Genomic DNA, 15,190 nt, shown 5'->3' on the forward strand with positions numbered 1-15,190 from the left:
CTGAGAGAGAGAGGACTGAAGTGGTGGTGGGTTCCCATGTAGTTCACATTTCTGGTATTCATGAAGCACAATTTAAATTGTATTATTATTTCCCCTTTGCATTTCTTCACTTCAAAGAGACTTCTTGTTTGATACTAGCGTTTGTGTTTTTTTTTTTGTTGGGCCTGGTCTTTGTTGTGCTTGCTTCGTCGCAAATTCACACCTCCTTGTTTGACCATATGTCTCAAGGAAGTCACTGGAAATGTCGATTGCATCAGATAATAGCAGTTAGCTGGAGGTAACAGCCCTAATTAAGCATTTTTTCCCCCCACTGCCTTTTTATTCCGCATCCCTTGGGAATGTTCTCTGCTGATGCTCACGAAAACAAAGCAACAGAAGGAGGAAAAACACAGCAAGAACATTTCACAGAACAGCACGGAAACAGACAATGTGCATGCGCCGTGCTCTGAATTCAAATCTCATCTGTTGTACCAAAAAAAAAAAAAAAAAAAAAAAAAAAAACAGGACATAACTTCTTCTGTATTGAATTAGTTTCAGACCTTTTATGCTAAACGCCTTCTGCACCACATACAGCTTTTTTCCATTTAAGGGTCATCTGAGAATGGAGCGCAGGAATCTAAATTCCATTGTGGAAATCTGCTTTGTCCAGACATCTGATTACCAGGTTTTTGTAACATGTCTGACAGTAACAATGGTACACACACCAGCAGATTAAACATCGTGATTTTCTATTTTTAATAGGCTGTGTTTGTTGGCAGTTGTTGAAATACAGAAACGCTGACCCTGAGACTGAGAGCTCTTAAGCATCTAATTGGGAAGGGAATTATGTCGGAATCTCCCTTACAAGTGAATGGCATTTAAATAGGCAGCATAATTAAATAATTAGGAGATAAGATAAAAAAGAAATCCTTTATCGTAAAATGATTTTACCACTGCTGCATCATTATCATCATCATAACAACAACAAGAAGGGCTGCACGATATAAATCCAGTACCTTAGTGATTTCAAATTGCCCACAGCAGGAACAAACTACAGACAGGGACCAGACTTGCCTGGGGGGGCACTAAGGCACCGAGATTATTCAATTTTTGTACCTAAGCCTTTGGAAAACAGCAGTGATTTTAGATATATTATTAGTCTGACCAGGAAAAAGCAAGCATGAGAGAGAGTGCTGAATTTACAGAGGAATTTAGTGAGCCTAATGGCCCAGACAAGGATGAATGAAAGAACGCAGCGAGGAGGAGAGACAGAGGAAGAGCCTAACAAACACATAGAAAAGGGGCATTCATCTGGGATCGGCGACATCTTCAACTCACCGTTAATGGCCGGGGCAAATACCTTGTGTAAATATTAGCAGGCCTAGCAAAAGCTGAGAGAGGGGCCAACTGGAACAATGGTTAAGAGAAGGGGTGAAGTGATGGTTGGATTTTAAGTGTGTCCCGGCCTTATGTCTTATTTGGTAGCTGGCTGACCTTGGCGGCTTGGCCCTCAAATTTTCAAAGTTTGTTGGAAAATGCAGCAGACGCTTCTTGCCTCCCCCTGCATGGCCCCCTTTAGTCTCATGACAGACGACCATGCCAAAAAACTTGGAGTAGATGCACTGCCGAACACACTTTCCTATAGTCTTTGTGCTGCTTTCACTAAAGCGTAGCTCACCGCATGCTGTTATTATTCTACTCACTGTGGAGCTGTTAAATGAAACAAAAGAGCTGTAGCATTCTTTTGCATGAGGCAACTGTGCTCTTTTGTTTGAAAACATTTGCAAAGTCAGCATTGAATAAGAAAAAAAAAAGGTTGAGTTGAGACAATGAGACTAAAGGCCAGGACACACCAGCCCGATAATCGCCGTCGTCAAAAGACCAAGAATTGTTGGTTGAAATGGTAGAAGCTAACGTGTGTGTGTGTGTGTGTGTGTGTGTGTGTGTGTGTGTGTGTGTGTGTGTGTGTGTGTGTGTGTGTGTGTGTGTGTGTGTGTGTGTGTGTGTGTGTGTGTGTGTGTGTGTGTGTGTGTGTGTGTGTGTGTGTGTGTGTGTGTGTGTGTGTGTGTGTGTGTGTGTGTGTGGACAGTACAATACAGCGACAGTTGGTGTGGTGAGGGTCAGCAGGAGCGGAGAGGAAAGTAGCTCAGCTGGTGCTGCAGGACCACATGCGCTGCCCTCTGTCAGTGTGTTACTGTTGGCAGAGCAGCCACTCACCACACATCCATCTATCCATACCCTGCCCTCTGTTATCACATTGCTTCCTGTTTCTCTGTCAGTCAGACTGTGTGGCGGATGTCTGTGTCTGAACGTTTGGTTAGGATTTGGTACCTTAATTCCAGACCCCCAAAGCTCCACCCCCCTTCCTACTCTTACAGGAACCTACAATGGATCTAGAGTCTGCCTCAGCTCACTACTCCCCCCCACAGATCATAACACACACCTCTGTTTATTATACAACTCATACATAACTCTGTTAGGGCACCTTGAATTTCAAAGTCATTCCATTTCCATTTAACCTTGTGTGTGTTGGGGACTAAATGTATGCCTGTCTCGTTCGATTTAACATGTTTAAACAAGATTCCCAAACTATAAACATGTGTTCCGACAGAGAGTCACATTTGCCATTTAAAATGTAAGTATGGTGGAGAACGAACTGAATTATTGTTTAGGGAATACTTAAAACAGTGAGTTTTCTTGGAAACGTTTCTCCAATTTTCTTTTAATTATTTTCCAAATACAATATGTTTAATATTCTGCATTTTAAAACACCATGTTATATAAAAGTACAGAGTATGCCAAGCGTTGAATTGTCAATTAGACAAAATACATCCATTAGCAATAATCCTCAACTTGTGTCTTTCATCAAGTTGGCAAGCTGCAATTTTATAAGGTTGGCAAGCAGCTTTGATAAATACTTTCTCAGTGACAAAATGATAATTCTTTATTCAGAGGTACTTAACTACATATGCTTGCTCTGCTAGGATAACATTTTTAGTGCATACTGCCCAGTCCCGCTGGAATTCCCTTCAAAGACTGACTTCTGTCTTGTTGGTATTTTACACTTGCCAAGCAGCTTGAGCTGATACCTGAATAAGCATGGAGATTTCCACAAACACCACAAGAGGAACACACACAAGTCCTTATTCTGAGCTTAGGTTGCTCATTTCTACTCCATTTCTAGTATCAATCCATCCCAGTGGCAGCAGCACCCTTACTGGTAAAATCCTCTTAGCTAACTGTGGGCAGCAGTGCTCTGGACTTCCATATAGCTCCTGGAAGAATGACAAAGTGATTTACTCAGAACAAGAAACCATCCCTCAAAGTCATCACTGCAGCATATCCCTCTATGTACAGCCAGCTGTGTAATGAAAAGTGACAACACATTGCCATGCCTTTAATGTCTTTGGTTATGGGGGGATGGAGAAGGGCTCTGGATAGATAGCGTCCTGTAGAAATGTATTTGAATGATGTGGTGTGTGTGCTTTATCCTGCTTTTCTCACAGTCGTCTCAAGCTGTGCGCGAAAGAGAAATAATTGAGCCATATTATTTCATATTTTACAGTCATTTGAATTTGATATGCACCACAGACTTACAATGGTGTCCACAGTTAAGGTTGAATTGAATCCCATGACTGATACTTTGGGTCTGGGTCATTTTGATTTGGGACAACATTCCAACAGTGACCACTTCTGCTACAACCCCCTTACTAATTCCACATTTTTGCATTTTATCAACATTTAGCAGCATGTCTGGTGTGGTTTTACTCACTATTCAGCTGGATATTGTTCCCAGAGGGTTCCATAATCCTCTTACCATATGAACAGGGGGCAGAAAATATTTTCTTGCTTCAAGTGTGGCTCGAGGCATCGCCTGAGGCTGGTGGCAATTTTGGCTGCGGCTTCCAAGCCCAACCTCAAATTTAGCCATACACCCCCAGCCCTCTGCCGCGGCTGTCTCTTCTACCCCCCAGTCCATCACTGAGCCCTAGATCCATTTTTAGCCTGCAGCGTGGAACATGTTTGCTGGTAATACATCAGTAGGCATTATATCCTCAGCAAGATCAGCCTCCGTTGGGTAAAGCATAACCTTGGGAATGACTTTGTGGCGAGCACTGTCAGTGCTCTTCCAAGAGGCCTGCTGTGAATCTTAACATGCTTCCAATCTTAGCAAAGACTCATACGAAATGTTAACCTGAGGTGTTTGTCCAAGGTATAGGAAATGCCTGTGCCAGTGGAAAACTTAAAATTACAAATGTCCCCAACTTAATTCTTCTTATTTTTTTTTGGCTATAAAAAAAGACAGTTTTTCAGTATTTATGTACCACATGTATTTCACTCGATGTGAAGTTATGTCATTTGCAGTCTGAATTTGTCCTGTATTATTTGGCAGTACTGCTCTCCGTGTTCTATTCTGTGCTACACTTGGCATAGCAAGTCCTCGGGGCAGTGACCTGATGATTAGAAGGTCATCCAGTTTAGGTTGTATCACTTTAACCTGAGAACACAAGCTAGCAAGCCTCATAACAGCAAAGCAGGTTTGATCTGCCAGCAGGCCTCTCCTACATGCTGAATCATGATCTGAATTAAGTAGGCAGTGGATCTTTGATGATGTTTTTGCCAGAAGAACTCAATCTGTCTGAAGGAAAATGCTGTTGGGTTTGTTTTTTCTGTGTTTAACTTTATGTCACGCAGGTTACTTTGAAACTAATCTCCTCACTTGAACTCGACTTGAAGGGAAACGCTGACGATGCAAATTTCACACTTACTGGTCACATGAATTTCTCACCAACCTAAAGAAAGTAAGCATGCCCTGTAGGGCGTATAAATATGCATAGCTGGTAATGTGTCAAACCAACATGCAGCCGAGTGGCTCAAACAGTAGAAGCGCCAAAGCTTTTTCCATTCGCATTGGCCCTGGTGTGCTGCCTCTTTAATAGAGCCAACTTTTCTGAACGTGTATCCACATCTATCTTCTACCCTCCGCAGTCTTTTTGAGCCGTCTGTTTAGTTTCAATCCCACTGTTTATGTAGCCTGTGTTCAGACCCATAATGTGGCAGGTTTCGGATGAAATAAATGGGAAAACACACATGGCGGTAACTAATCCCGGCGGCACCATCACATGCTCACCACAAGCCACAAGGCCCCTTCTCCTTCCCTCTGGTTTCCACCCACTCTGGCTCCACAAGCCTTTCCATCCCTGGTGTCCCATCAGTGGCTCTACCTCCGTCCTAGTCGCCCATTATAACCATGCTGATGCAGCAAAGCAGTGATGGTCGGGCCTGTACAGTGGGATGGAGGACTTGAGTGATTTGCCTTGCAGCTGGTCTCTCTATGTCTCCATCCACAAGCCGGCAGCCATCACCATTTATTTTCTCCCTGCGAGCTTCAATATTATCTTGGCAATTATTATCATTGAAAGCTGAGTGATGATGCAAAATGAGCGGCCCAGAGATTAGTAGTGAGTCTCAGAGGGAAAGGAGGAGAGATATGGTAGATATCCCGTGATGTCTCTTTACTCTCCGCTGTGTATATGTCAGTGTGTAAAAAGCATACGGGTGTGGGTACACTTTTGTGTGTGTGTGTGTGTGTGTGTGTGTGTGTGTGTGTGTGTGTGTGATGGCTGCCTGCCTGGCTGTAGGGGCAAAGCTATTCTTTTTCCAGAGGATGGTATTTTATCAGAGATAATGCGCTCATTGCACCGGGTTTTCCATTATTTATTGTTTCTCCACACTTATCTCATTTTTCTCAAGTTGTTTGCTGAGCTTCCCATCAGCTTTTCTTCACACTCTCTACCACTTTACCACAACTTCTGTCTTTCTCCCTGGTTCCCTCCTAGCTATTTCAAACCCTGTGGAAAAGTTGTTGGTTTTGGTAAAATCCCTTTAAGACACAATCACCGAAAGACCACTTAGACAATCAAAGCAGTGTTTCCCCTAGAATTTTTTTTAGGCCCGGTGGTAAGAGCTGATAAAGAGTATGCGTGCCGCGTGCGTACCAAATTTCTAGAAGAAATTGACCAAAACGAACCCCATTTGGGATGAGCCTCTTTTGACAGCCTGTTAAAAATGAGGGCATAGGGTTATGCTTTCACATTCAGTACGTTTGTACATGTGGTGTTTCTCACAGGATGTTTAGATCCTGCTGGGTGAGAATGGACATTCTAGGGGGTCTGGGGGCATGCCCCTGCAGAAGAAACCTTATCCTTTTTAAAGTTAAATGCATCAATCTGGTGCACTTTGAGAGGCAAAATCTGATTAATTCTGTGCTCTGTAAACAACATATGCCCTGCCTATAACTATTTTCTGTAATAATTTGGAGACACAAGCCACGTAAACTATTGAAGAAAAACACATGGATTTCAATAAAAAAACAATAAACACTAAGATCTAATATGGACAGGTCCTGTTTAGACTCATTTCTGGAATGATCTGAATCACCTCACCTTGAAGCTAGCCTATTGAAAAATGTTCTTTATTTTTTTTTAATGCAAATAGCCTTGTTGAAAATAAATGAATTAACATAGGCTACACATCATGATTAGCCTATCAACATGTGTGCTACATAAGGCAAATTCCCTATTCCGACCATTATATTTCATCTAGCCTATTTCTCAATTTAAAACATACAAATAAAGTAGCATTGAAAATACAAAAACATAAAGCTTGTAGGCCTACAATAGCCTGCTGTTTTCAAGATAACTTGACAGTTAAAACAATAAATAAATTAATATGTCCCTTGAAAATAAATGAATGCTTTTCTGAGAAGAATGTCAAAGGCAGTAGCAGTGTGGCACTTCTGTAAACTTACTGAAACGAGTGCATGCCGTTTTTTTCAGCGCTGTCTCAGCTGTTGATACAGATTGGTTGTGTTGCCACGGCGACGTAGCGATTTTAACTTTCTAAACTTTGCGCAGCACTTTTTCCTGTTCAACGTCCCTGTTACCGAGTCCTTAGTATCTCCATAGAGCAGGCGCTGGTTTTATTTTCGCCACTAGATCAACGTTTGCTTGCTAGTCATGCTCCTGCTCATTGGCTTCCGTGTTTTAACAAGTGCGCACCCGCACCGAATACACACGCGCATCGCGCCGCGCGCAGACACACATACACACACGCAGACACACAGATCAGCTGATGGGATGATCAAACGAGAGGTTGTAAAGACAGGCGCACACGAGGGGTAGACCGACAGTGCCGCGCAGACGCTCGCATATTATTATTACGGAATCAATGAAAAATTGATAATAATTTTTTTTTTTTATTATTATTTTTTTTTAAAGTTAGGCTGCTGTTGGCCTGGCGGGGGGTCCCGTTGGCCTGGCGGCCCCGCCAGGCCTGTACAATGGTAGGGGAAACACTGCAAAGGATTCTATTTTGGTGTCGTTATAAATCTGTTTGATTGCACCACATTGTAATGTCCATACGGCTGTGGGAGAGGCTGTTGGGTAAGCGGAGAACAGATTGCTCGGACAGCATATTCTAAAAACCAAATGACTTGTTTTGAACATGAAAAGCTGACAAGGCACTTGAGTTTTGCTCAATTACAATTTCCCCCTGAATGGTTCTTATATTAACCCTGCTGCACTCTCTCTCTCTCTCCTCTCTCTCCGCAGGCATCATCCACCAGATGAAGGGAGACTATGAGACTGCACTGAAACTCCACAAAACACACCTGGCCATTGCTCAGGAGCTGAATGACTATGCTGCCCAGGGCCGGGCCTATGGCAACATGGGTAATGCCTACAATGCACTGGGCGCCTTTGACCAGGCTGTTCGCTACCACCGGCAGGAGCTGCAGATCTCCATGGAGGTTAATGACCGCGCCTCCCAGGCCTCCACACATGGAAACCTGGCTGTGGCTTACCAAGCACTGGGAGCACACGACCGCGCCCTGCAACATTACCAGAACCACCTCAACATCGCCCGCGAGCTCAGAGACGTCCAGAGCGAGGCGCGCGCTCTGGGAAACCTCGGCAACTTCCACTGCTCTCGCGGAGAGTTCCCTCAGGCCGTGCCCTACTATGAGCAGTACCTCCGCCTGTCACCTGACCTACAAGACATGGAGAGTGAAGGAAAAGTTTGTCACAACCTGGGTTATGCCCACTACTGTCTAGGCAACTACCAGGATGCGGTCAAATACTATGAGCAGGACTTAGCTCTGGCCAAGGACCTTCATGACAAACTGAGCCAGGCCAAGGCTTACTGTAACCTGGGTTTGGCCTTCAAGGCCCTGGGGGACTTTGCTAAGGCAGAGGAGTGTCAGAAGTACCTGCTGTCACTGGCCCAGTCCCTGAACAATGCACAGGCTCGCTTCAGAGCTTTGGGGAACCTTGGGGACATATTTGTCTGTAAAAAAGATGTGGCTGGAGCCATTCAATTTTATGAGCAGCAACTGGCCTTAGCCCACCAGGTATGGTCACACATAATGAATGTATTATAAAATATATACTGGTAAGATTCATCACATTATGATGTAGTATTAGGGCCACGTTGAAGACAAATAAACAAATACAATTATGAGAATCAAGTCATAACATTGGGAGAATAAAGTTGTAATTTAAGGAGAAAAAGAAAACATAATTCAAAAACAAATCTATGGCGAGAGCAGTCTAATGGCAGTGTCCTTTTCGCACACTATTTGTCTGGCCGAGCCACATACAGTCAACAGCAATACATGATAACGAGGTGCTTATTTGCCAAAAGATTAAGCTTTTCCTTATTTGTGAAAGAGGTAAGCTATAATTTCACACAAGATGCTCCACGTTCCTCATTTTAATGCAAGGGGAATACAAAAATGTATTCTATAAAATAACACTCAGCCTTAAACTAAGACTATATTCTCATAATATTACTTTACTTTTTTCTCGAACATTTATTTTATTATTATTTTTTCCTCAACTTTCCAATACTCTGTCATGTCATATTGTGGAATGTCATTTCACTCATGTCCCTCTCATGCTTATATGACTGAATCCTACCTTGTTCCAGGTGAAGGAGCGTAGGATGGAGGCCTGTGCGTACGCCGCCCTTGGGGCCACCTACAGGCTGGTGCAGAAATACGACAAAGCGCTGGGCTACCACACCCAGGAACTGGAGGTGTATCAGGAGCTGGGTGACCTCTCTGGAGAGTGCAAAGCCCACGGTCACCTGGCGGCGGTCTACATGGCCCTGGGGAAGTACGCCATGGCCTTCAAGAGCTACGAGGAGCAGCTGGAGCTGGGCCGGAAGCTAAAGGACCCCGTGGTCGAGGCCCAGGTTTACGGAAACATGGGCATCACTAAAATGAATGTAGGCGTGATGGAGGAGGCTATCGGCTACCTGGAGCAGCAGCTGGCCACGCTACAGCAGCTGAGTGGCAACGAGGCGGTAATGGACAGGGGCAGGGCCTACGGTAACCTGGGAGACTGTTACGAAGCTCTGGGAGACTTTGAAGAAGCCATCAAGTACTATGACCAGTATCTGTCAGTGGCCCAGAGCCTCAACCGCATGCAGGACCAGGAAAAGGCCTACAGAGGCTTAGGCAATGGACACAGGTGAGTCTGCTTTGAAAGGAAAGCCCTCATGTTTCAAGTTTACTATTTCACATTGCGAGAAAAATACCGTTCCGTGTTTGTATTACGTTGCGGTATCAATTTCCCCTAGCTGTTGCAGTGGCAGATAAATTGTATTGACTGGGTATTACTATTAATCACAGTAATCCCACTTTGCATATCATTTCCCCCTCCTTGCAGTCAATCTCATGGACCACCATAGTTTAGAGGCACTTTGCTAGTGAGCGAGGGCTTGGATGTGAGCGTGGTTCTGGCTGTCTCAGCAGCAGCCTAGTGGCCCGGGCCTTATCTGTATGCAAAGAGGCTTTTGACACGCAGACGTTTGAAACTGAGCGAAGCAGTTATTTCGAGGCAACCTCTCGCATCTTGTGTCTCTTCTTCTCGCTTCTGTTTCTCCCCGTATGCGTCAAAAAGAACTGATGATAGCATCCTAGAAGACCGCACTGCAAAAATAATGCACAGGAAGCTCGCTGAAATCCTAATTTTCGGAGATGATTTCTCTTCTCATTGTGCTCCACCAGCATGGCGGCACCGCAGCAATCACACAGCAGCAGTATTAGCCATGCATGAGTTCAGAGGGGGAATAATAGACATCAGACACAGACCATTCTCGTCTTTGAACAACTCATAGTCAAGGCACATGCATTATCACACAACATTAATTAAGCTGAACGCTCTTAGTCTATAAATGCTCCATTTGAACCAGCAAACGGCTAGTGTTGGCGCGCCTGAGAATGTGAATAAAGTCGGTTTGATGGCTGTGAAAACGAATAAAACGTCGAGATGGGATGAATGCCACTCTGTCAACACATGGTTTAAATGCGAGGATTCTTTTGACAGATGACCCATATTGTATTAATGGATGGTAAATAGTGTCACGCTTCCAACACAGCCTGCATTAAAATTTTAAATATGAGTGCTCAGAAATGTCTTATAGCTTTTCACACTTCAGTCCATCCACATCAAATATAAATCTTCTATTGAAATTACCTTAGGCTTTGCAGATGATAGTTTTCCTGCAGCGTGCAATCCTTGTTGCATTCTTATACTGCTGTTACAAGAGAAGAGATATATGTATATATATCTGTATGAATCAAGAATATAGTTTCCCCTAGAGAGGAGATAAGGAGAGCGATAAGAGAGTTTTGTTTTGAGTGTTGTGGGCATGAAAGACATCTCCAGTATTTGTTGAATTCCAAACAGAAGAAATTCCAACGACAGCCTTTTTCTTTGAGGTTGTCTTGTTGTTTATCTCACAAATTCCAGCCCTAATCTGCTTCATTCTTACGTTCTCCTCGTTTTTATCCTTCTGTCTTTTACCTTGCAGGGCAATGGGAAACCTGCAGCAGTCTCTGGTGTGTTTCGAGAAGCGGCTAGTGGTGGCTCACGAACTGGGGGAGTGTGGGGGCAAGGCTCAGGCCTACGGTGAACTGGGCGCGCTGCACAGCCAACTGGGCAACTACGAGCAGGCTATCTCCTGTCTGGAGCGTCAGCTGGCCATTGCCCGAGACACCCAGGACAGACTACTGGAGGGAGACGCCAGCTGTGGTTTGGGCATGGTGTATCAGTCCATGGGAGAGTATGAGACGGCCCTGCGCTGCCACCAGAGTGACCTGGAGATAGCGGAGGAGACGGGAAGCCCCGAGCGCCAGGCCCGCGCATACGGTAACCTGGGCCTCACCTACGAGTCTCTGGGGAACTATGAGCGGGCCGTGGTGTTCCAGGAGCAGCACCTGAGTGTGGCGGCTCAGACTAATGACTTGGCTGCCAAGACGCTGGCCTACGGCAGCCTGGGCAGGACACACCACGCACTGCAAAACTACTCCCAGGCTGTCATGTACCTGCAGGAAGGTGAGTGAGTCAGGGGGGGAATACAGGAGAGAGAGAGAGAGAGAGAGAGAGAGAGAGAGAGGATTACCTTTTGTTGCCAGAGCTGATAGGCTTAGAGTTTTGTGAATTCATGAATATGAAATCCAGAGCCTATTTGTTGCTAAGCCTTTGCCACACTTTTATTAGGTTGTGTGTGCTTGTGTGTGTAGGTGCGTGTGTTGGTGCTTTTGTGCTTATTTGTTATGAGTGTGCAGTGGGATTTTGTGTGCGTGTGTCATGATAATGCATCCGTGTTGGCTTCTGTGCCGTATAGGTATACCAGCATTTGTGTGTGTGTGTGTATGTCTCTGCAAACCTATCAGGATGCACGCCAAGCCATTTTCCCCTGTTTACTGCTAGCTCGTCCTCACACCTCTATATCGGCTCCTCTCAGAGGGTTCTTTCACTGAGCTGCCAAAGGATCTATTCACACAGAGGCTGACAGACTCATGCCTCTCACGCTTCATTGTCCCCTATAGATTATGGTGAAATAAAAACCTGAAGCTTGGCCCTTGAGAAAATTCATTATGTCGGTGACAGTGTAGGAAGGGTTTGTCACCAAAGGATGTGATAAGTGCATAGCAGAATGTCAACACAGCACCAGCCCCATTGACAGACCTAACACTCAGGCCCTCCCACAGTGTTACCCACCCAAATGCTCTTCCAATCCCAGAAAATTGCAGCTGGTGTGAGAGTGGACAGATGTATACTTCACCCTGCAGGCGGTGAATGCAAGTGAACAGGAATACATTCCCCTCTATCTCTCCTCCGTGAGGCTTCATTAGAGTCAGCCCAGCACTGCAGTGACCCACACACCCTCTGCAGGGCTGCTTGTTGAGCTTTAATGGAAACAAAAGGCGACAGGCCATTCTGTCTCCGCCCTGTCCTCCTGTTGTCCCCTCCGCACCGTCCTTGTATTGTTCCTCGGCCCGCCTGTGAAAAAGAACAGCGCCTTCACTATCCTTGACAGCCAATTATTTCTGGCCAACCTACCCAGACTGAAAAGTTGGCTAGGTTCCCCCCCCCCCCTTCAGTTTTTTTTTCTACTTCTGCTAGTTTTCTGTTTTGTTTTTTTATCCGTCATGCTGCACGCAGCACTGCCTGTTTTTTGTTTTTGTTCACCAAAAAAAAAAGATAATTGGAAAGAGGGATAGAAACTAGTGCAGTTGCTGTTGACAACATGTGACCTCTGAATCAGCGTGTGTGTGTGTGTTTGTACATGTGTCTATGTCTGATGGTTATCCTGTGTTGCCCAGTAATACCGTGGAAGACATGTGAAGATCTATACCAATTAAGTGCTGATAGGCTGACATAATTTCTGTCACTCCCAAGTGTTCACACAAATCTCCAAGTTATTTTCTTGTAGTTTAACATTAAAGGAAATTAAACATTGCTGTCTCAATCGTAAAGAGCCATTTCACACCAAGATGCACTTTTGAACAATTAACATGACAATGTCATTAAATCAATGCCGCCATTGTAGCGACTAATGGAGGTATTACAGTTTCTCCACGCTTCGTTTATAGAACAACAACTGATGGAATAACAATTTTCACCTGCGGATGAAGTGTGGCAATGAACCTGGTGCTTAATATTGGAACAGAAAATGTGTTTGCATATAGATTTATTATGCAGATCGTGAAAAAAACGTGAAAAAGGTGTGGGACAATTGCCACTCATATACAAAGCTCACTTTTATAATTTAGGCTTAGATTGGATAGTATGTAATAAAAGGAGCCTGAATCGTGCGCAAGAATAATCAGACAAACATTCAAGGTTCATGTTCAGAGTAAATGAGTAATTTTTATAACATATGATTTTACACAGTGTAGCAGGATAGCACTAGAGTAGAACTGACTCCCCGGAACCCTGATATAAGACATTCATGTTGGTAGGCCTTTGAACGGCTTGTCACGAGGCATAGAACACTAAATGCAGCTGGATGATGTGTTTGGTAACGCAGTGTGAAATGTCTGGACCTTTCATCATCAATCTGGACCCCTCGCAGTTTTCCGTGTTTCTATTTTTGTTGAAAAAATCTCGAATGTTGGTTGCAGGTTGAAGTGGCAGTAGGGGGTTCAACTGGTGTCATAGTGAGCTTCGTTTCGGCTGTTTTATTTCTGTACTTCTAAAGCCCAGAAAACACAAAATATCTCTATCTCACATCTGTGTATGCGTGCGTGTGTGTGTGTGTGTGTATGTTCATGATTCATTTCTGAAAAAGTGGGGGAAAAAAAAGGAATTAGCCTAGCTTTCCAAAATCTTGTGAATTATTAAGAAAGCTTTCACAAATACCAAAATCTCATTCTGAACTTAAGCCTCATTACTGTCTTAGTACCAGTGTGATATAATTTAAAAAATGTGTTTATGTGGGACAAATTTGGCATGGGGGTTCCAATCCCCATCATCCTTAATAATTAGGGAAGATTTCTTCACTCTCAGTCACAGAAAAGGGTGAATTTGGGTCTTAAGAGGGAGACACAGGGTTGAGTTTTCTGTATATGACACACTGTTATTTTTCCACATGATCGTGGTCATGATCAAAGGGGTATGATAGTAGTGCCCCGTGTATTGGCCAGGGTATTTTGTTAGCGGCGCAAGGCAACTTGTGGTCCTACGGTGTATGAGAATCCTACCCTTGTTCCAATAGTCTTATATCTGTTTTCTTGCACGTACAGCTTGTGTCTGAAGCCAGAGGTGTGTGGGCCTTAGGGTGGGAGGGGGAGTGGGGGGGGGGGGTGCAGAGAATCTCACGTCCAGCCTGTCAAGCAGCCCTTTAAAGTGTTCTCTAGTTGCTCTTCGGGGTGCAGCCAGCCACGGCCACATCCTCATGTCAGCCGCGCGCTACGTGTCTGTGCCTGCGGGGCGCACCAAAGGCACACACAGGGCGACAGTGTGACAGACGCACACTGAATGATACAGAGAGCAGGAGAACAGAGGGAATGAGAAAGTTGTATGGGCCGGGAGGAGGAAAAGAAGGTGAAGAAGAGAAAAAGAAAGGGAACGGCAGGCGGGCATGCGGTCGCGCGGGCGGAGATGGGGAAAAGACAGAGATCGGCATTGAGTCATAATTCACATGTATTATTTCACCGTCAACCGGAGAATAAAGAAAACACAAGTTGGTTGACATTCAGGCTTGAATTGATCATAAAGAACTATCACAGAGTAGCTCGGAGAGAGAACAGTGGTTGTGTGTGCGTGAAGAGGTGTGTGTGGGTGTGTGTGTGTGTGTAGAGGTCTTCATGCGTTTGTGCGTGTGCAGATGAAAGGCTCAGAGTCGAGATGAGTGAGGGCTGAGGCTGTCAGCGAATGAAAAGGATAATTACGATCTGTTTCCTCTCTCTTACTCCGGCGCCTAATGAGCCCTAAGCAGTGCCGAGTCCCCGCCAGCACTGCCACCACAGTCAAGATGAAACAGGTAGAGAGCAGGGAGGGGGGGGGGGAGATGAGAAAATGAATACGGAAGGTAGAAGGAGAGAGCAGCACAGCAGATGCATAGGGGAAAGAGGGCAGGCGGGCAGGCAGACAGGAGGGAGGGGTGGTGTGTGTGGAAAGATAAGGCCAGAAGGGGAGACTGTTTTGCAGGCTTCAAAGGCTGCCGAACGAGCGTGGCCATGGAGGAGCCATGAAGTCTATGGTCGCGCTGCTGTGTGCCGGGTCTTGCGGAATAGGCTGGCTGTTTTGTCGGGTCACGCTCTCTGTTCTTGGCTTATCGGGTCCAGCCACAGACAGAGTTTTTTCCAGGAATGCAGAGGAAACCAGACTCGAGGACGGAGCATGGAGGCTTGGCC

At 45.0% G+C, this 15,190-nt stretch overlaps 1 protein-coding gene across 2 annotated transcripts in view; it reads left to right on the forward strand.

Annotated features, from left to right (window-relative positions):
* The window catches only part of LOC307266598 (tetratricopeptide repeat protein 28-like), a 177,174-nt gene that overhangs the window by 141,452 nt on the left and 20,532 nt on the right, over positions 1 to 15,190 (forward strand). For both annotated transcript variants that reach the window (XM_080048654.1, XM_080048655.1), the window contains 3 exons: positions 7,593 to 8,389; positions 8,968 to 9,512; positions 10,858 to 11,381. In XM_080048654.1, coding sequence (XP_079904780.1) covers positions 7,593 to 8,389; positions 8,968 to 9,512; positions 10,858 to 11,381 — 1,866 coding nt within the window. The remainder of the gene's footprint in view (positions 1 to 7,592; positions 8,390 to 8,967; positions 9,513 to 10,857; positions 11,382 to 15,190) is intronic.

Source organism: Ammodytes marinus, assembly GCF_949987685.1.
Source record: "Ammodytes marinus genome assembly, chromosome: 2".
Lineage (NCBI taxonomy): Eukaryota > Metazoa > Chordata > Actinopteri > Uranoscopiformes > Ammodytidae > Ammodytes > Ammodytes marinus.